Raw genomic sequence first — 20,535 nt, forward strand, 5'->3', positions numbered from 1 at the left:
GTAAAATTAAATTAGAAAACTTTCTGTTTTATTTGTTCATTCTCAGGATGTGAGTGTTACTAGCAAGTCTGGCATTTAATGCCGATTCCTGGCTGTCTTTGAGAAAGTGTTGAAGAGCCTTCTATAAAACCTTGCTCGGCCTCTTCAGAAGTTAGTTAAGAGTCAATCGCAGGACTCGTAGGACTGGGGTCATGTGTATTCCAGATTGGGCAATAGGTTCCCTTCCCTAAACAGCATTGGTTAACTAGTTGAACTAGTTGGGTTTTTACAAAAGTCCGATAGCTCCATGAACACTTTTGCTGATATTATTAGAGGGTACAGCAGCATAGTGGACTAATGCAAAGGCCTGGAGTAATAATTGGAAGACATGAGTTCAAAATCCCACAATGCCAGCTTAAGAATTTGAATTCAGTTAATTAAATAAATCTGGAATGAAAAAGTCTACCATCAGTATGGTGACTATGAAGCTGTTGGATATTTGTAGAAACCCAATTGGTTCACTAATGTCCCTTTAGGAAAGGAAATCTGTCATTCCTGCCTGGTCTAGGCTTACATGTGATTTCAGATCCATATGATAGAATTTTAAGTTAAGTTTGAAAGTGAGGGCACAGCCTCAGAGTAAAGGGAAGACCTTTTAGAACACCGATGAGGAGAAACTTCTTTAGCCAGAGAGTGGTGAATCTATGGAATTCATTGCCACAGAAGGCTGTGGAGGCCAGGTCACTGAATGTATTTAAGACCGAGATAGATAGGTTCTTGATTGATAAGGGGATCAAAGGTTATGGGGAGAAGGCGGGAGAATGGGGTTGAGAAACTTATCAGCCACAATTGAATGGTGGAGCAGAGTCGATGGGCCGAGTGGCCTAATTTCTGCTCCTATGTCTTATGGTCTTATGATGTAGTAACAAACATGAAAGTAAACGAGCAGGAAACATAAAAACAGACAATAAAAGCTTCTATAGGTATGTAAAAATGAAAAGGTTAGCAAAGAAAAATGTGGGCCCACCACAGGCAGAGGCAGGAGAATTTATACAAACATACGGACATAACAAGTTGGAGCAGGATTAGGCCACTTGGCCCCTTGAGCCTGCTCCACCATTCAATAAGATCATGGCTGATCTGACTGTAAGCTCAACTCCACTTTCCTGCCTACCCCCTTGATAATCAAGAATCTATCTACCTCTGCCTTAAAAATATTCAAAGACTACTTTCACAGCCTTTTGAGGAAGAGAGATCCAAAGGCTCATGACCCTCTGAAAGTAACCCATCTGGATCAGTGAGTTCTGTCATTTCAGGGGAGATCTGCGGTGGGATGCACCTGCAGAATTCTTGCCATGCTGATCCTTTTGTGATTGTGTCAGAAGAAGCTATTGCAAAGGGCATTAGGAGAATAATGGCAGACACAGGATCTGAGGCTCAAAAGGCAACAAGAAAGGCAGACACTCTGCAGAATTCTCTTGTTGCACTAGTGTCAAAGGTCCAAGGCCAGAATCCTCCCAATAAAGAGATCCAGAAAGAGATTGCAGGTCACACAGGGATGATTATTGTTGCAGTCATGCCCCATTGACAGAAGGATGAACTGAGGGACAAACTGAAGTCATTGAAGAAGGTTATGGGTGATCTGGACAAAGCCAGTAAAGCTGACTTGCTGAAGAAGGTACAGGAGAAGACTAACCAGTTCATAGATACTAACCTCTGGTGGTCATGGAAATGGAGGCAGGGGCACCAGCCAAGGCACTGAATGAAGCTGTTTAAGGCACACTCCCCCAGACAGCAGAAATGCTCTTCACTGTGGACAGCGATGCAGGAACGATCATACACTTACGCCAGGTGCCCAAGAAGTGGTGAGCAGGGGCCTGAAAGCCAGTGATGGGGTCAACCATATCTTGGACCTGCTGGATGGAAGGGAAGAGCAAAGGACATGTCTGCTCGAGCCACAGGGAAAAACATCAATAGCCTCAACAAAGCACTGAAGGTGGCAACCGAGTTTACTGAGCTTAAAATAGGGAGACCTCAAAAACTAACTTTAAAAATTGCAGTTAAGCATCACTTGAAAGATCATGCTATGGGGGTCAGGGTCACTGATGCTGAAGTGGTCGTGTTACCAACCAGGTGACTGACAACAATGCTGCCTGTTGTATTAAAACCATGAATGTCTGTCAGCAAAAGTCAATACAATAACTATTGATCATCTATGTTACATCTTCTATCTTTTACAATGCCGGCAGTTAATCGGTGTTTAACAAAGTCTAAAAAAAGGGACCGGTTGTGAGAAAATTTGTGCTTTTAAATGGTTCCAATTTATTTTAAAAAATTTGCACCTACAAGCTTCCCATAATATTGGATACAGATTTTGAGCGTACTAATTATTCTGAGGTTCAGAATTACCAGTCTCTTGTTAGCTGCCTAATTATCTGGTCATTTATTAGCATTCCCCAGGAAGCTATAATAATGAAACCTCTATCATATGAACAGAATATTGTAATCTCACTTGTGGCTCTACATGGACTCCTGCAATTTTTAATGGGGAATAAGGAAATGGCAAAGAAACTAAACCAGTACTTTGTGTCTGTCTTCACAGAGGAAGATACAAAAATTTTCCAGGGATACTAGAGAACCAAGGGAGTAGCGAGAATCAGGAACTGAAAGAAATTAATAACAGTAAAAAAGTGGTACTGGAGAAAGTAATGGGACAGAAGGTAGATAAATCCACTGGATCTGATGATCTACACCCCATGGTGTTGAAAGAAATGTCTGTACTGTAGTGAATGCATTGGTGGTCATCTTCCAAATTCTATAGATTCTGGAAAGGTTTCTGCAGATTGGAAGGTAGCAAATATGACCCCACTATTTAAGAAAGCAAAGAGAGAGAAAATGGGGAACTACAGGCCCGTTATCCTGACACCAGTAGTATGAAAAATGCTAGAATCTATTATAAAGGATTTGATAACTGGACACTTGGAAAATAATGCTAAGATTGGGCAGAGTCAACATGGATTTATGAAAGGGACAACATGAGTGACAAAACAAAAACAGAATTACCTGGAAAAACTCAGCAGGTCTGGCAGCATCGGCGGAGAAGAAAAGAGTTGACGTTTCGAGTCCTCATGACCTTTTAGCAGAACACACCCCTCTGCTGAAGGGTCATGAGGACTGGAAACATCAACTCTTTTCTTCTCCGCCGATGCTGCCAGATCTGTTGAGTTTTTCCAGGTAATTCTGTTTTTGTTTTGGATTTCCGTCATCCGCGGTTTTTTGTTTTTATCCCAACATGAATGACAAACCTGTTAAAAGTTTTTTGAGGATGTAATTAGCAGAATAGGGGGAACCAGTGGATGTGGTGTATTTGGATTTTCAGAAGGCTTTCAATAATGTTCCGCACAGGAGGTTGGTAAGCAAAATTAGAGCACATGGGAATGGGGGTAATATGCTAGCATGGATTGAGAATTGGTTAATGGAGTAGGGATAAATGGGTCATTCTCAGTTTGGCAGGTTGTGACTACTGGGGTGCCTCAAAGATCAGTGCTTGGATCCTGCCTATTCACAATCCACATGAATTTTTTGGATGTGGGGGCCAAATGTAATATTTCCAAGTTCGCTGATGACACAAAACTAGTGGGAATGTGAGTTGTGACGAAGATGCAAAGAGGCTTTGAAGGGATTTAAACAGATTAAGTAACTGGGCAAGAACAATGCAATTGGAATATAATGTGGCAAATGTGAATTTATCCACTTTGGTAGGAAATGCAGAGTATTTCTTAAATGGTGAGAGAGTTGCAAGTGTTGATGTCCAAAGGGGCTGGGTGTCCTTGTTCATAAGCCACTGTATGTTAACATGCAAATGTAGCGAGTAATTAGGAAGGCAAATTGTATGTTAGCCTTTATTGCAAGAGGATTTGAGCACAGGACTAAAAAAGTCTTGCTGCAACCGTATACAGCCTTGGTCAGACCTGGAGTATCGTATATAGTTTTGGTCTCCTTATCTAAGGAAGGATATATTTGACATTGAGGGAGTGCAACATAGGTTCAACAGACTGATTCCTGGGATGGAAGCATTGTCCTTTAAGGGGAGATTGAGGAGACTGGGTCCATATTCTCTAGAGTTTAGAAGAATGAGAAGTGATCTCATTGAAGTATACAAAATTCTTACAGGACTCAGTGAGGTCAATGCAGGAAGGATGTTTCACCTGGCTGGGGGATCTAAAACCAGGGGCACAATCTCAGAATAAGAGGTAGGCCATATAGGACAGAGATGAGGAGGAATTACTTCATTCAGAGGGTGGTGAGTCTTTGGAATTCTCTATCCAGGTGGCTCTGAAAGCTCAGTTATTGAGTATGATCAAGACAGAAATCAATAGATTTTTAGATAGTAAAGAAATCAAGGGATATGGGGCTGGTGCAGGAAAATGGTGCTGAGGTAGAAGTTCCATCATGACTTAAACGAATGGCAGGGCAAGGTCAAGGAGCCAAATGGCCTACTTCCGCTTCTACCTCCTATGTCCTATGTTGTTTCTATGTTCACAGCAATGGGGTAGACTCTTATCTGCCCTCTGAAATGGCCAGTTGTCACACAGGCCTCTCAAGGACAACTAAGGAAAGTCAATAAATACTAACCTTACCAGCAGCAACCACATCTCATGAATGAATAAAAGAGATTTCCAGTTTTTTTAATAAAAAATAAAATCTATTTTAAACTGCCATGGTGGGATTTGAACTCGTGCTCTCTAGGTTATTGTTCCTGGCCTCTGGATTATTTTTTGGCAACATAACCATTACACTACTGTACTTGCACTTTCTAAATTAAATAACTGAAACAAATTTAAAAATATAAGAAAATTAATTTCAAGTGTCAACAGAAATGATATCATGGCTCACAAAATGGCTGGTTTTACCTTTGAAAGGTGAAATTTATTTTTTTTCTACCTAAAACATTACAAGATGAACCAGTAGACACATGTAAAAGAGACAGAAGTTTTAAAAAAAACAATGTTAATGTAGCAACTAATCTGTAAGATATAATGAAGGTATGGGCAGATAAAATCGCTACAGGCAGCGGCTCCCTCTCTGTCTGCCTTGTATAGATCTTTCTCTGAGGAGTAGGAAATAAGTTAATTATAAAATGACTCAATGATTCAAACAACTCGGCATCACTATTTTTATTGTGAAATATATTGTGCCCCCCTGAAGTCTGCTTATCTATATATTAAGCTTGGCATCAAAAGTAGTGTTTGGTATGAAATCTACTAAAACTAGATAACTTGAACAGATAGATAATTTTTAGGATAAACTGGGAGATGAATGTAAAAAAGACAGAAGAAAGAGAAACATTACATGTTAATTTAACAACTAGTGAGTTAAAGGCAAGGTATTAAAAATTATTGTACCACCGAATGTACAAGCTGATAAACTCAGTATTAAAACCAAACTGAATTGGTTTTCCAGATTCATTTCCTTTTATGGGTGTCACCCAGCTGATCATGGCTAAAATTAATGCTCCCCTGTCTTTATATGATTTATTGAAAGCATAAGGCTAGACATCAGGCTGAAGTTAATTTGCAAAATAGCAAGTTTCAGAGATGTTAATGATATTTTTTACAACAGTTGCTGTAACATAAGATAATTTCAGTCAATGAGCAATTTTATTATTACTTCACTTCAACTCTTTGGGCAGAATTTAATGCCCTCCCTCACCCAGTGAATTTAGTGGTGGAGGCATTTAATCAGGCATAAGGGTGGCGGGTGGGGTCCCTGTCGCTTCCCACCTCCACCCTGATTCATTCTGTGACGGGAAAGTCTATGGATGTACTTCTCGCCCCACCACCAGTTGAAGCCCTTTAGTGGGCAATTAATGCCCACTTGCCTCATTCTGCTGCTATTGGGTACTAACCCAGCAGTGGGTGGGGGGGGCTCGCCATGTGGGGGTGCATGACAAGCTAAACCAGTGGGGGGATTGCTTGCAGAGTTCCCGGGGTGGGTGAAGGCCGCCTTCAGAGTCTCTCAGCTTCTGATTGAGGAACCCAGCATCAAAAAGGAAGGGGTCCTCTGAGAGCATCCCCCTCCCCCCAGCTTTTGTTTCTGACCCCCATCCTGTGACGCCCCTCCTATCATCATACCCCTGTGGCCTGGGATCCAGCAACGATCCTAGGCTTCAAGTGGGTGTAGTACCAGCTGCAGCCACTGCCTCCCAGTAGCACTGCTGTTCAATAGAGCTGTTTGCCTCTGAATGGCTGGTAGCTCTCGACAAGTGGGTCCTCCGCCCCGGGGTCGTTGATCCTGGGGAAGGTCCATTGCTGTCCAGTAAGTGTCTGAGTGGCACTTAATGCAGCAGGCCTTCCTGAAAATAGGTGATGCCGGGCTCTTAAACAAAAACAGAATTACCTGGAAAAACTCAGCAGGTCTGGCAGCATCGGCGGAGAAGAATAAAGTTGACGTTTCGAGTCCTCATGACCCTTCAACAGAACTCATCTCCAGCCAACAGGTAAGACCCCTAGCGCCTCCAGTAAATCCTGTCCTTTAGTTCAGTATCAATATAATTGAAACAGTTGGATATTTCGTAAACTGTAAGAGGGTTCAGTTTAGCACTAGGTTAGAATTGGTACTTTGAGACCATCTGAATTGAGAAATTATCTCCAATATGCTTTGTATTTATTTTACAGCTCTTAGTGTCCAATTTGAAGTTGGGTGCAACTTAACATGAAAATGTGATTTGAGTGGCAAAAAATAAAAATTGCGACTGCGTCAACTATTTTAGGATTAAATGGCAAAGACCTGAAGATTAACAGTTATTTCATAGACATGATCATATTAATCTTTGTTATCAATCAGAAAGGAGCTATCGAAGGATGGGCAAAATTGTCAATAGCCCCAGGAAGAGGGAATTAGTAAACTTGTTGTGGCACAGTAATGATTAAATTCTACAGGACCAGTTTTACTGCCTAAAGTGTAGCATACACTGCCCTACATGCTCAAATTGAGCAGAAAGAAAATTATGACTGAAGCTGCTGATGGATGTAATTCACTCTCAAAGGGCCAAGGTCAGTAGTTCTCGTATATCTAGTTAATAGAAAGGTTTGTTGTGGGAGACCCCTAACCCTTGAAGTATTCTGTATTTATGTTATGCATGTCAGTATTACAAATTCACCAGCCAACTAACTATTCCCCTCAAAATAAAATATTTTAAGCCAGATTTCTAAAGCTAACAATTAACAGTGGCCCATTCGATGGACATGTCAAAAATTACCAATGGGAATGGGCATTTGACAGATCTTATTATTGCCAATCAAATGTATTATTTTAATTGAAAAAGATCTGGGAGGGGATGTGAGCTGGGAATATTTTGTTTTTCTCAAGAAGAGAAATGATAATTCTGCAGAAAAGAATACCTTTATCTAAGTATTAAGCAATTACACTTCTAACATAGAATGGATAATATCTAAAACCTTCTCAGGTTCTCCCAGCTGAATCCCTTATTCTCAACTCATTTCAACTCACCTTTGATGCCCTAGTCCCCAATAAAACCATTACTCTCTCTCAGCTTGACTGCTCTCCTTGGTATGGTCCTCATCTCCACTCCCTTAAATTCAAGTGATGGAGATTTAGCCTTCCACCGCCAGATTCTGGATGGACTATATTAAGCACTTTTGAGTCATCTGCAAAAACTGCTCACTATTCTAGGATCATCCTGGAATGCAAAGATAACCTCCAGCTTCTTTTCTCTACTCCAAACCGTCACCTTAACCCTTCTCCCCTGTTTCCTCAATCTCCATCTCCAACCATAAGTGTGAGGACCTCGTGGACTTCTTTGTCAGTAAGATCAAGACCATCCAGTCAGCTGCCTCTGCCATCTCCTTCCCTTCCACTGACCAAATTTCCTTGAATGCCCCTCCTGCCCAAGCCCTGAACTCACATCTTGCTCCAATTTCTCTCCTATCACTTCTCCTGGCCTCTCCAAGCCTATCTTGTTCATGAGATCCTATTCCCACTATCCTGCTGACTATCAAACTTCCCCTCCCGGTCTGCAAGTTAGCCAATATTGGAAATGGTTCTCTCTTTTCGGATGCTGTCCCTTTTTCCTATGCTGTTATCAGTCCTCTTCTCAAAAATAAACCCTTGACTCCATTTTCCTTGTAAACTACTGCCAAAGCTCCAATCTCCCTTCCCACTCCAAAGATGCTGAACATATTGTCACCACCCCCCAACCCCTACAACAAATCTTTCCAGGCTGAAACCTCTCTCGCCTGGTTCCATTCTTATCTATTTAATTATAGCCAGAGAATCACTTGCAATGGCTTCTCTTCCTGCTCCCATACTGTTGTTTCTGGTGTGCCCCAAGGATCAATTCTTAACTCCCTCTTATTTCTCATCAATGTGCTGCCCCTCAGCAACATCATCCATAAGCACAGTGTTAGTTTTCACATCTATGATGATACCACCCAGATCTACCTCATCACCACCTCTCTTTGCCCCTCCACTATTGCTAAGTGACCACACTGTTTACTAACATCCAGTACTGGAGTACCAGAAATTCCATCCAATTAAATGTTGGGAATACTGAAGCCATTGTCTTTGGTTGCTGCTCCAAAACTCTGTTCCCTAGCTACCGATCCATCCTTGGCAACAGTCTTAGACTAAACCAGTCTGTTCGCAACCTTGGTGACATATTTAACTGTGACCTCATATTCATGCCATCATTAAGACAAACTATTTCCACCTTGTAACATTGCCTCTCTCTGCCTCGTCTCGGCCCATCTGCTGCTGAAACCCTCATTCATGCTTTTGTTACTTCTAGTCTTGATGACTCCAAAGCATTGCTGGCTGGCCTCCCACAGTCTACCATCTGTAAGCTTGAGGTCATCCAAAAACTCTGCTGCCCGTGTCTTAACTTGTACCTTTCACCCTGTGCTCACTGACCTACATTGATTCCTGGTCAAGTAATGTCATGAGTTTACAATTCTCATCCTTACTGACCCTGAGTGCTTTGTGGCCTTGCATATATGCAAATTAAAACCTCTCATTGCAGCCCAGTAACTGCTCTCCCAGCATGCCAGTCAGTAACCGATGAATGTTAGAACTAAAGAAACAACAAAATGTAAACAAGCCAACCAGATCATTAAATTCACACATGTAACTACCCAATGCGGGACTGTACCCTGCTTGCTCAATGTTTGGCATTAGACCCCCTCATCCCCAAAACTCCACAATACTCAACCACTCTCACATCTCCATTTTTTTTTTAATTTGTTTATGGGATGTCACTAGGCCAGCATTTATTGATTGCCCATCCCTAATCAGAGGGCATTTAAGAGTCAACCACATTGCTGTGGGCCTGGAGTCACATGTAGGCCAGACCAGGTAAGAACACCAGATTTCCTTCCCTAAAGGGCATTAATGAACCAGATGGGTTTTTATGACAAATTTCATAATCATCATCATGAAAATTTTTTATTGAATTCAAATTTCGCCATCTGCTGTGATGGGATTCAAACCCAGGACCCCAGAGCATTACCCTGGGTGTCTGGAATACCAGTCAGTGGCAATACCACTATGCCACCACCTCCCCACTTCCATTACTCAACCCTGGCCTGCTGCCCTCCATAGATATTTCACACTTCTTCTTACTCAGCATCATGTCCCATAGGATATTTTGGACAACTTGTCAATGTAAGTTTCAACAGTAGGAAAAGTTAATTGAAAAAAAATATTGAAAATTATTGTGAAAATTGAATTGTTGCAACATTGCCTTACATTTTTCAGGACTTTTTTTTAAGTATCTGAAAAATAGCTTGTGGCTAGTCACAGTAAACAAGATAAGAAAGTTATTGATCTAAACCACCATGGCTCAGATGCCTAGTTCTAAATTTAAGTATCATTTTACACTGCAGGGCTCTACCAGTGATAGCTTGAAGGCTTGTTTACTAATGATATATGTCATAGAGCCACAATTCCTAAATATCCAAGAATAATGCAGCACAATTCAAATTAGATTATGACTATTCGTCCATAAATATTCAGCTTTCAAACAAACCCACACACATAGAAATTTGTCTGGGCAGCCTTTAGGCAGGATTGGCCCTTTGCAGGTAGCGCACAATTCTTCATGTGGATGTAACTAGGAAGTAAAATTGGTCAGGGATGCTCATTATCAATAAATAGATGGGCAGCCCGCATTGGCTGAGCTGTTCAATAACAGCTAGCCTAATCAGAGATGTGGTTATCATGGGTTCCTAACAATCTGAATCCACATTTAAAAGGACAGATGCACTTTGGCTGCAGGCAATCTCTTATCATGTCAGGGAGAAACTTCGAGAACAAGAAAGTAGCCAGAGAAGCTGCTCAGTGCCAGTTGGCATAGGTGGCCTAGATAACAGAAATATCACCCCAACGTGCCTGAAATGCAGGAAGATGATTACTGACCTGATCAGGTAACTGAGTTAAAATTCCTAACTCATATATGCTATTTGTCCTGCACTGTAAACGCACACTATTTAAAGCACCAGCACACTGAACCCTTTTCCTACCCAATTATCAACATACTCCTCCATTCACTGCTGTACACTTAACTCCACTTCCTTCTGTTATACTCTGCACCTCCTACTTTCTGAAATATTGCTGATTTTATCTCCACACACGTATCCCCTTTCACACACTAGCAATGCTATTGATCTTGACATGCACATTCCCAAAGCATCTTTCTAAGCTTCCACTAACATTCTGCCTTCTTTCTTGTAGGACAGGCTCATGAACAATAGCAAGAAAGAGAAGGGCAGAAGGAGGAAGAACTTGTATACAGGTGCCCTGCATATCATAGGGAATGTCAGGGAGTCTGTGAACATGGGTTATATCTGGAGCTTGGCAAATGGTGAAGACAAGCATCGCAGGACTCTTGGCTCTTTTGCACTCTTTTCACGTCTCACTAAAATCTCACTGTCACACACTATTCCTGACAAACTGCAACTGCTTTCAGCAGTCACTCATCTGTCTGTCCTTATCTTTGACACTAAATGTTAATCCGTGGCCCTCTCTTCCATTTCAGGTGAAGCATGTGTAGAATGCCTAGAGACTGAAGTGCTGGAAGAAAGCAGCTCTCGCAATGGCACCATCACTTGGCTTCACCTCAGCAAGAACTAACACTGAGATTGGCATTTCAGATACTTTTGAAGGATAAAGTAGAGATGTCTGGATTGGAAGGCTCACTGAGCCCTAGGAAGCATTATAGTATAGTTGTTTAGAATGTAGAACCACTGCAAATTGGGACATTGATTCAGGGCAATAACCACAGTACTATATTGGTTTAGTCCACATACCTTTGCTTCAGGGTGCTTATGGTTTGTTCAGTGAAGGTTCTTGTGGGTTCCATTGCATTGGCATCCACGTTTGTGCCTGGGTTCCTGACAGGGGCCATGAGCCAGATGTAGCGGAGATACCCCTGCCTCCAAGGAGCCAGCCTACCAACCATTGGTTTGGCTGGAAGGCAAAGGGGATGAAGGACTTTTAAAAGCATCATGGAAACTGGGCACAGAGTTACATTGTTCACTGCCTCTGGTCACATAGTAACTGAACATTCAGCAAGTGGAACCCCTTCCAGTCATAAAATGCGGCTGCTTCTTGACAGGCACAATATAGGGCAATGTGTGTGTATCAGTGAGGCCTTGCAGCTGAGGAAACGCAGTGATGCAATCTGACAGCTCTCTCCTCCAGCTCAGCAGCCTGCCTTGAAAGGTGTTGTCTCCTTTCAAAGAGGACATCAAACATTTGATTGAAGGTCACTGGAACAGAAAAACTATCTGACGTTGCTAATGTCACCTATTGCAACCTGAAATGAGTTGTTGATATAGAAGTTCAGAGCCACAGGAAGTATTGTGTCTAGGTCTGCTATTTGGTACCAATTCTTGCAACAACGTGTGTTGCAAGTCAGTGATTGCCTGTCTGCTGAAGCAGGTTGGGGTAAGACAGCCTGTTGCAAAACATCTGCATATGCCCTAGCCTCCTCCTTTCTTGCTTCTTCGTCCTGTCACAGGCCTGTGCTACCAAGCCTCCTGCTGTTTTTGCAATTCCCCCTGATGTAACAGCTTCAATGGCAAATCCCAACAACATTCTCATCTTTCCCAGTACAACTGCTGCCGGTGAAGTGACAGAGCACAGCTGAAGCCAAAAGTCAGCTCCAACAGCTACTAAATATTAACTACTTCCAAACCTCAGCCAAAGCAGTCAGGAAGTTATTTTGTAAATCCCCAATTATCTAAAAATGACTATCCATAGATTTATCACAATGGAAATAAAAACAAGGTGCAGAGATACAGGGAAAAGGCAGGGCAATGGTACTCAGTCATAAATGTTCATTTGGAGAGCGGGCGCAGACATGATGGGCCGAATGGCCTTCTTTTGTGCCGTTAAGATTCTGTGATTCTGTGAAATGGGAATCCCTTTAAAAAGTCACTGCTTCTGCCTGCTTCCTGAGTATTCTCACCATGATTTTCTGAGTGGGTTTAAAAATGTTCCCAACCACCAATTTCTCAAAAGGTCCCTTACCCAGTTAGTGTACATGAACTCAGCATTCATTTCAAACAGCTGTCAGGGATGACTTTGGAGAGCCTTAACCAGTATGCAACAGTTAGAATACATGTGCATTTCCAATGTGGGATACTCCACTGTGAAATTTATATTGAAAATGCCAATTAGTGTCCAAAACTGGGAAAATTCAATGGAACCCTATAATCTGTTGGCATTAAGGAATTCAAAACTATCATGAGCTTTGACATTTGTCAAAATAGAATCTATTGGTCCCAAACATCTTTCTTGTTCTTTATTGCTGTCAGGTTATTAGATTGCGCTGAAAGCCATGAGGTCATGGATATGTGGCTTTGATAGCTAGAGAAGGGTTACTTGGTTGATTAACCAACAAGAAAGCATTACTTACTGTCTGGGGGGCTTATTTTATTATAGATAATAGAACCAGATATATATATTGTTCTACAATTTATTTGTTGCTGCTCTTTTGTGCATATAAAAGGCAAACAAAGTACAGCAGCAATACTTGAGAGGAACTGCAACAGATGATAGGCTTTACCACGAATCTGCTGTGATTCTTGGCCTAAGAGTTGCCACAGTAAATCTGCAACCTTAAATGCTTGACCTGTTGGTACACAATGTGATGCAATTGGATACTATAAAAAATGCCAAAACCTTGACCGTTACATTTTTGTGATCAAATTATGTAGTAAGTATAATTAATTGTCAAAGAATCCATTGTTGAATAATGAATCCATCATGGCAATATGTCCAACCACATCAAAAATTAGATTATGTCTTTCGTCCCCTTTAAGATAATGTAGCACAGAGTGCTCAAGAATTCTGAACAGCTTGTTACATCTGTACCTTCAGCTTTAATTACCTTCTCTTTTATCAAATGGGTAAAAGAAAAAAACAAATGATTCCTTCAAAGATCAATAAAACATCCATGATGGTTTCATTTTAAACAGGGTCACGAACATGTTCTTCAGGGATGAGCACATACCAAAGCTGAACAGAAGTTTTGATCCTTCATGGCCTGCAGTGTGCTTTTAATGATGCTGTCTGAGGCTTGCACTCTGATCACTAAATGAATCCTTTAAATGTAAGCTGACAAACCACCGTGAATTATTTAAAATATTGCCTTATACTCATGCCCCCCTAACACAGCCTATGTTCTTTTTAAACAATCAATATTTATGTGCCAGTATCAAAGTGCTCAATTGTTTTTCCTATTGTGCATGGCATCTGGCATCGCTTGAGACTTGTTGTCTAAAAACCACAGCCTTACCCGCCACAAGCCAAATTGGGCCACTAATGGAGTGTGTTTACAGACTCCATTTTACATGTATTTTATTGTCTGAGATGCGGAGGAAGCATTTTCCCAAAATGTATTGGATCACTGATAAAGCATGCTTACCAACTCCAATTTACTGCTATTGTAATTCTCCCCGCCCCACCCCACCCCCCGACGCCATTCCTGCTCAAAGTTAGAAACTTCTCTGGAAGAGCTGCCTAGTTGCAAGTGAAATACTCAACCATAAAATTCCAGTGTGTTACTCTAAGACAGTGTGTATATACAGATGAGCAATGGAACAGTTGCCAACAGAACAATGTCCTTTTGAGGAATTTCCTTGTTTGAACTGAAAGTGTTGAAGAGAGGGCACACTACGTGCCCCAAGGTCAGTACATAAATACTGGCATGCTGCCTGGCTCCTGGTTGATTTGTCTCTAGCAGGTGATGGTTAGAATGCCGAGCCTGTGATGGCATTCAGCTGCTTCATTAGGCCCTCCAGACTGGCCATTTGCTCACTCAGGTCATCTTGCTCATATACCTGAATGAGGAAACATGACAACCATGTTTTACACTGTGCAGACATTTTAAAGTATGGAAAAGACAAAACAGTTTGATTAAAGGGTCTCTCAAAAACACTTCCAGGACTATTCTAAATGCAGTTTAATACTGACTTTGCAACTGACTTAACACTCTCAGAGTGTAACCAAGTTCAGAATTCAAATGATAGTGTAACATAAAATGAAAATATGATTTGCACTATTCATCATTTTGAACTTTTTAAAATAATATTTTCAGGTACTTCTGTGATGCCATTTGTATAAAATGTGAAATATAAGGAGTTCTGAACAATGGCAAGTTGACATGGTGACATCAATTACAGGAAGAAGTCCACTGAATCTAGATTGTTATTTGGATCATCCTGAGATGTAATCTGGAGTCAATCTCAGGTAAACTTGCTATCAGTCAGGTTTAGTGTTACAAAATATATATATTTGAAATGTGACAGTGTTTTAAACTCTGATTGAACAGAAATAAGCACTAAATTTGTAGTCTGGTCGGTCAAACAAGTTCCTACCTGCAGTTACCATATATTCTATTCCAGTTTGCCTGGTATTTCTAAATTTGCCTCTATTGTATTTGTATGAATAAAACAACAGCAGAGAAATTTCATCCTGCTGACAGTATGTTGACTTCATTGATACCAATTGTAATCTTACTGAAAGGAAAATACTGCCAACATATGATACAACAATTCTTCCAGTATCAGCAATTTTGCTTTTAAAATGTAACTAATTCTATTGACCTTACATTAGATTGGTCCTCTGTCCTGTGGCTCTCCTCTGTGACCTCTGGGGCTGTTGGGACAGAAACAGGAAGCAGCGGAGATCTCGCTTTTCCAGCCAGTCCCAGTGAGGCCGTCTTACCATGACTCAGCGTAAGATTAGTACCTGTGATCAAAACCCACAAAATACCAAAGTTAAATGACATATAACTCTCGATTGCCAGTAAGGAAATGCATTTTTATAAAATAATTACATACTTATAAAATATAATTTGTAAGGCATCCTTCTTATAGATGGAAACTGTGCAAGTATGGACCAGCAGAGTGCACAAGCCAGATGAATTGGGGGTACCCCTACACAAGGTGGATTGTGGAGTAGTTTGCCCTGTTTGTCACAGAGAATCCACCCAGAGCATTTCTGTATGCCCGGCACAGCCCTCCCGCTGTGGAAAATTGCATGGCCCAGAGGCCACCCACTGAGATCAGGTCAATGATGGGAATAGCTTCAGGGGTTGTCCCACTGGCCTCTCACACTGGAAGGCGGGTAGATTCCATGGTAGGAGAGGCTTGAGCTTTACTTGTGGGCCTGAAAGCTACTTGCAGCTTTCTGCAGAGGCCGCCAAGTTCAAATTGTAGTCTGGCTCCAACTATGTCATTGGGACCCACATGCATATGTTAAAAACAGCTCTGCCAGGTTTAGGCTCCACTGAGCAAGTTAAAATCACAAATGATCAGCTTCTGAAGATGTCAGAGTGGGTGCACTACCTTGGTGATTTTAAACCAGGTGGATAGGATTAAAATTGCCACCGCTCCCTCCCTTCCACCCACCCCAGAAACAGGTATGGAAGAAGATGGCACATTTGATTGAAATTGTCGTGGTAAGGCTATACAACATTTCCATATACCTACTAGACAGCTCAATATGCTACAAAGTTACCTGTTGTCCCATTTTTTACATCTATTGCTGACCCCATGCCAAGTCTTCACAAAGCAATATAACTTTTTCATTTCTTACTATAAATACTCATACTCCAGCAGGGAATACATTCAAGTTGCAATTTTAAATTGATTACATTTATACTTTATCTTCAAAGTGCTACATGATGCATGACACACAACGTAAGCTGCAGGTTCAACAAACGCCTATTACTGGCTATATGCTGTTACAATTTACAATATGTGCAGGCTTATTCTATGCTTATGTGGCAAGATGGCACAGAAATAAAGAGAACATAGCTGAACTGAAGGATGGCTCAGAAAGTGTAAGTCTTTCATTAACACGATGGAGGCAATCGTAGACATTCTTCTATATAAGGGGCAAAAGGGAAGATGGAATGGCAGGCCGCCCCCTCAGCTCAGGGTAACTCTATTCAGTCATGTATCTGTTTCGCCTCATGCACAACCCCAAAAACATGCACACTATCGCATAACCGTTACATGCATTTGGGATGGTGTAGACTGAGCTCGGTTTGAATGTTTTGGAGCCAGTATTCCAAATTTCATTCATTTTCTTTCATTTTAGACCTGCAGCAAGAGCCTCCCCACAATTCTCTGGTCAAAACAATACTTCATGCACCCTGTGTCCTCCTGAGTAATGTTTGCCAGCACTGCCAAATTTAGAGTCAGATGGTAGCACAGGTAAAATCACATCACACAAGCGAAAAGTAATGAGTGCTGGTGGCAGATGAAGCTACTGCCCGGAAAGCCACATGCTGCCATCGATGATCCCTCTATTTTAACAAATACAATGGTGTGGTGTTCAAGCTCCTGTTGATATTCAACAGGGCAGGAAATTAAAGGTGCTGATTTTTACTTGGCTCGGGAAAACCCAACATGTGCATCTTGCCGCGTTCCAAAATGCACACCCGACCCATGTGTGACTTTGCCTGAGATTTTTGTCTTTCACACAGGGGTTGGGTTTGTAGTGCATTTTGTGAGTCATAATGCAGTGCGTGAGGAGTGTGCATGGGGAGGCGGGCTGGTTAGAAGGCCCACCTCGGCTATCCAGCACAACAGCCCATCTCCCAGCATTGTCTAAAGGCCTTAAAAACCACACCCCTCACCCACTTCACCATCCCCACACATCTTCCATGCCCCCTCCGATCAGCCACACCACCCCATGCATCCTCAGATTACCCATGCATCTCCATGCCCCATTTATCTTCCATAGCCACTCACTCTGCATGCACTATGTACAGTCCTCAGAAGCTATGCAGTAGTAATGGGAATTATTTTAAAATCATTGGAAAGAAATTAAACCGCTAACAATCTATAACTGAAACACACTATCATTGATACTAGAAAAAAAAACTACTCCTGTGCAAAATCGATTATAAACTTTTAAGTTCCTATTAGGTTTGTAAACAAACAAGAAAATACTTCAGAGGCATTTTCTGCTATTACAGGCCTTTAAATGTTTCAAACCCTCTTAGATCAATAGGTCACCCGGTGAGCTGAAGCCATTACAGCTTTTGAAACCTTTACAAGCCTTCATAATAGCTACAGCTGTCATAATTAAAACTTCCAGCTCCATTGCCTGAAACTGACGGAACAGAATGGTGTCCCATTTCCATTTTAAAGTGGAGTACCTGTCAATCAATGGAGGGGTGCAGGTGCAGAGATTTCTTTCAACTTTCAAAAGTATTTTTACAGCTTGAGTTGCACAGCACAAAATATGACAGGACAATTGTTTTTACATGTTTTAATGCATCATGGCACTTTTGACAATTGGAAAAATACTGTAATGCTTGAGAACAGTTATACAATGCTGGCCAATATAAGGGTCAACTTACTTTTGCAGGACAGATCCCTATGATGAATCACTGCATTAAAAACATACCTACATTACAAAAACAGCATCTCGGTGACATTTGAAGGTGTCAAAAATATTTTACACTTACCTTTCAGAATGTTCCTGACTCCTCAGCAGGCTGCCCTGAGTAGTCACAGCTCTTCATGCAGGAATAATTTTTCAGGGCTTTCACGGCCCACACCAGCACATGAAAGTAGTTTGTGGGAGGAGATGTGGGGATCTCAACATTGGAAGAGGTGCTTATGCATTTTGCATCCAAGGCCTTCCCAACTCGTGAAAAGGCCACACGAAAATGGTGTGGGGTCGGGAAAGCAGAGAAAAATAGTTTTCTCCAACAAAAATAACTAAGCTCAATGTTTCACAACCCAATCCACATGTCCACAGGGGGGCAGAAAATGCGGCCCAAAGTGTTGGGCCTGCCAAGCAATGCATCAGTCAACTGTCTGACATGTATGTGACTTTCTTCCATGGTCTTACATGCAAGGATGTCTGTGAAGACTGCAGCCAAAGTAATATGAGGTAGACAGATGATGGCATAGCTTTGTGCTGGTCCCAGAGATGCAGAGTCAATTGCCCTTGGCTATTACCAGGAAAGGATGCCATGATTAGCAGATTTAATTGATGGCATAATGCTATATTGCTCCCTGAGATACAATGAGTGCTTTGTAACAGCCCTTTTCATATATGCCCCTTTGTTTCTGTCCTGCTGATCACTTTTAGATGTTCCAAGGACAGTGGGCTTCCCAGAAATTTTACAAACAACATCCGGATGTTTTATTTCCATAGAGACAACACAAAAAGAGCAAGAAAAGAAACATCATGGGGAAAAGAAACATAAAAACGTCGTTAGAATTGAAGATAGGAAAACATAATTACAAATGTCTCTCTAAGAACTCCTTTGTACACAGCGTGTTTCTTTGCATCCACTACAAATGGGAAGGCTGAGGGCACAGCAGGATCCCACTGGGATGGAATGGGGAATCACAACTATGATTAGCAACTATGTAGGCCTTAACAAAATAAAGTTCTCACACAAGATGGGTATTAGTAATCTGAGTGGCATTAACTAGAATGAAAATCATGTGCAGAAAAATTCCAGCAAGGACCGGACAAGATCATGTCCCTGAATTTCCTGGACTCCATCAGCAAAAGTGATGCTCGGATCCCACAGGGCAAAAATATATACTTATCACTGCGAATTGCAATTGGTGGCATCTACATTTTATCCAATTGGTAGCACTAAGACAACTGAGCATGATTAAGATGACACATATGGAGTTTTTCAAAAGTCACTATTATTACTTGCAAAAAATAAAATTTTGGCTGTGGATTTTGCTTGTCATTTGACAAAGAACTGTCCAAATTGATAGTGGAATAAACAGGACAGCTGGTCTGTATAGGCAACACTGTCTACAAACATCACAACAACGTGTAATAACCAGGAATAGGTGCTGCCCTGTGACAGGGATGCCACCAGGTTTCTCTTCTTTGGAGGGGAGCTCCAATGAAAAGGGAAATTCTGCCGATGCCTCTGGATCCATCCTAACCCCACATCACTTGCCTGGGTCGGCCATTATTCCATATAATAGGATTCCCACCACTAAAAGGGAGATTGCCAGTATGAAATGAGAAAACTCCAATGAGCTACAATGAGCTGCCTTATTACATAGACAGAGGCATCCCAAAGATTGGACTCTATGTTTCATTTAGGGTATGCCAACCCTCTTGGATTTTCCAGGAACCTCCAGAAATGGAGGATTGTCCTCCAGGGCACTGTTGCTGGCAGCCTGGGGGCAAAAAACTTTGCATTCACAGTTTCTACCCATAGTTTTCACTTCCCACAGGTCAGAGACAAACTTGAACTGCCTGTGGTAACTCACAGCAATAATTTGTTCAATTTACCAATATCCTGCTCTAAATGTGGTTTTCCTCAGTCTCAATCTTAAACTGGGGCTTAATGGTTGATATCATTATTCAGAATACACTGTAGACTGGAATATACCATATTCATTTAATAAGAACTGACGTGCAGCCACAGTAAGTGTCTTCACTTCAGCAGAGCAGCATGTATCTATTACCATATTGATTATACCAACAACACCAGAAAATTTCCAACTAGCAGTATTGACTAAAATGCAACATTATTCTGGTAATCTGTTATAATTATGGTGGATAAAACACATTTAATCATGATCACAGACTTGACACCACACTAGAATGTATGGTGAATTAAAAAAGTTGTATTCTTCATTTAATAGCCATTCTGCTGACAGAGGATAAGTAGTCAGATTAAACGTTGCATATCAAAGAAATCCATTGAATGCAGAGTATATTTATAACGTCAGCGGAAAATATTACATTTCAAGAAAGATAATTCCAAAGTTGCAGTGAAGCATTTAATTTACGCTTTGAAAAAAAAGGTAAAGATTTTCTTGAAGGCACTGTCAATGGCTTCAATGGGCAAATTAGCAGGCATTTAGGAAAGGTCAGACTATTGCTATGATATCTAAATGATGAAGCTAACTGTCTTTTATCTGAGCCCTCTTCTGATGTCAAATGACTGACTTTGTGAAAGTCATGTGATCAGATCACATGACTGGACCACAACTAATACGTCAAATCAACAATAACATTGTT

The 20,535-nt window shown here is 41.3% G+C and overlaps 1 protein-coding gene across 1 annotated transcript in view; it reads right to left on the reverse strand.

The window, feature by feature from the left end:
- Positions 1 to 14,252: 14,252 nt before the first annotated feature.
- The window catches only part of dcc (DCC netrin 1 receptor), a gene marked incomplete at its 5' end in the record, with an annotated part of 933,706 nt that continues 927,423 nt past the window's right edge, over positions 14,253 to 20,535 (reverse strand). Inside the window, 2 exons of the mRNA XM_041183487.1 lie at positions 14,253 to 14,342; positions 15,113 to 15,252. Of these exons, the coding sequence (XP_041039421.1) occupies positions 14,253 to 14,342; positions 15,113 to 15,252 (230 nt within the window). The remainder of the gene's footprint in view (positions 14,343 to 15,112; positions 15,253 to 20,535) is intronic.

This window comes from Carcharodon carcharias, chromosome 1 (genome assembly GCF_017639515.1).
Source record: "Carcharodon carcharias isolate sCarCar2 chromosome 1, sCarCar2.pri, whole genome shotgun sequence".
In the NCBI taxonomy this organism is placed as follows: Eukaryota; Metazoa; Chordata; class Chondrichthyes; order Lamniformes; family Lamnidae; genus Carcharodon; species Carcharodon carcharias.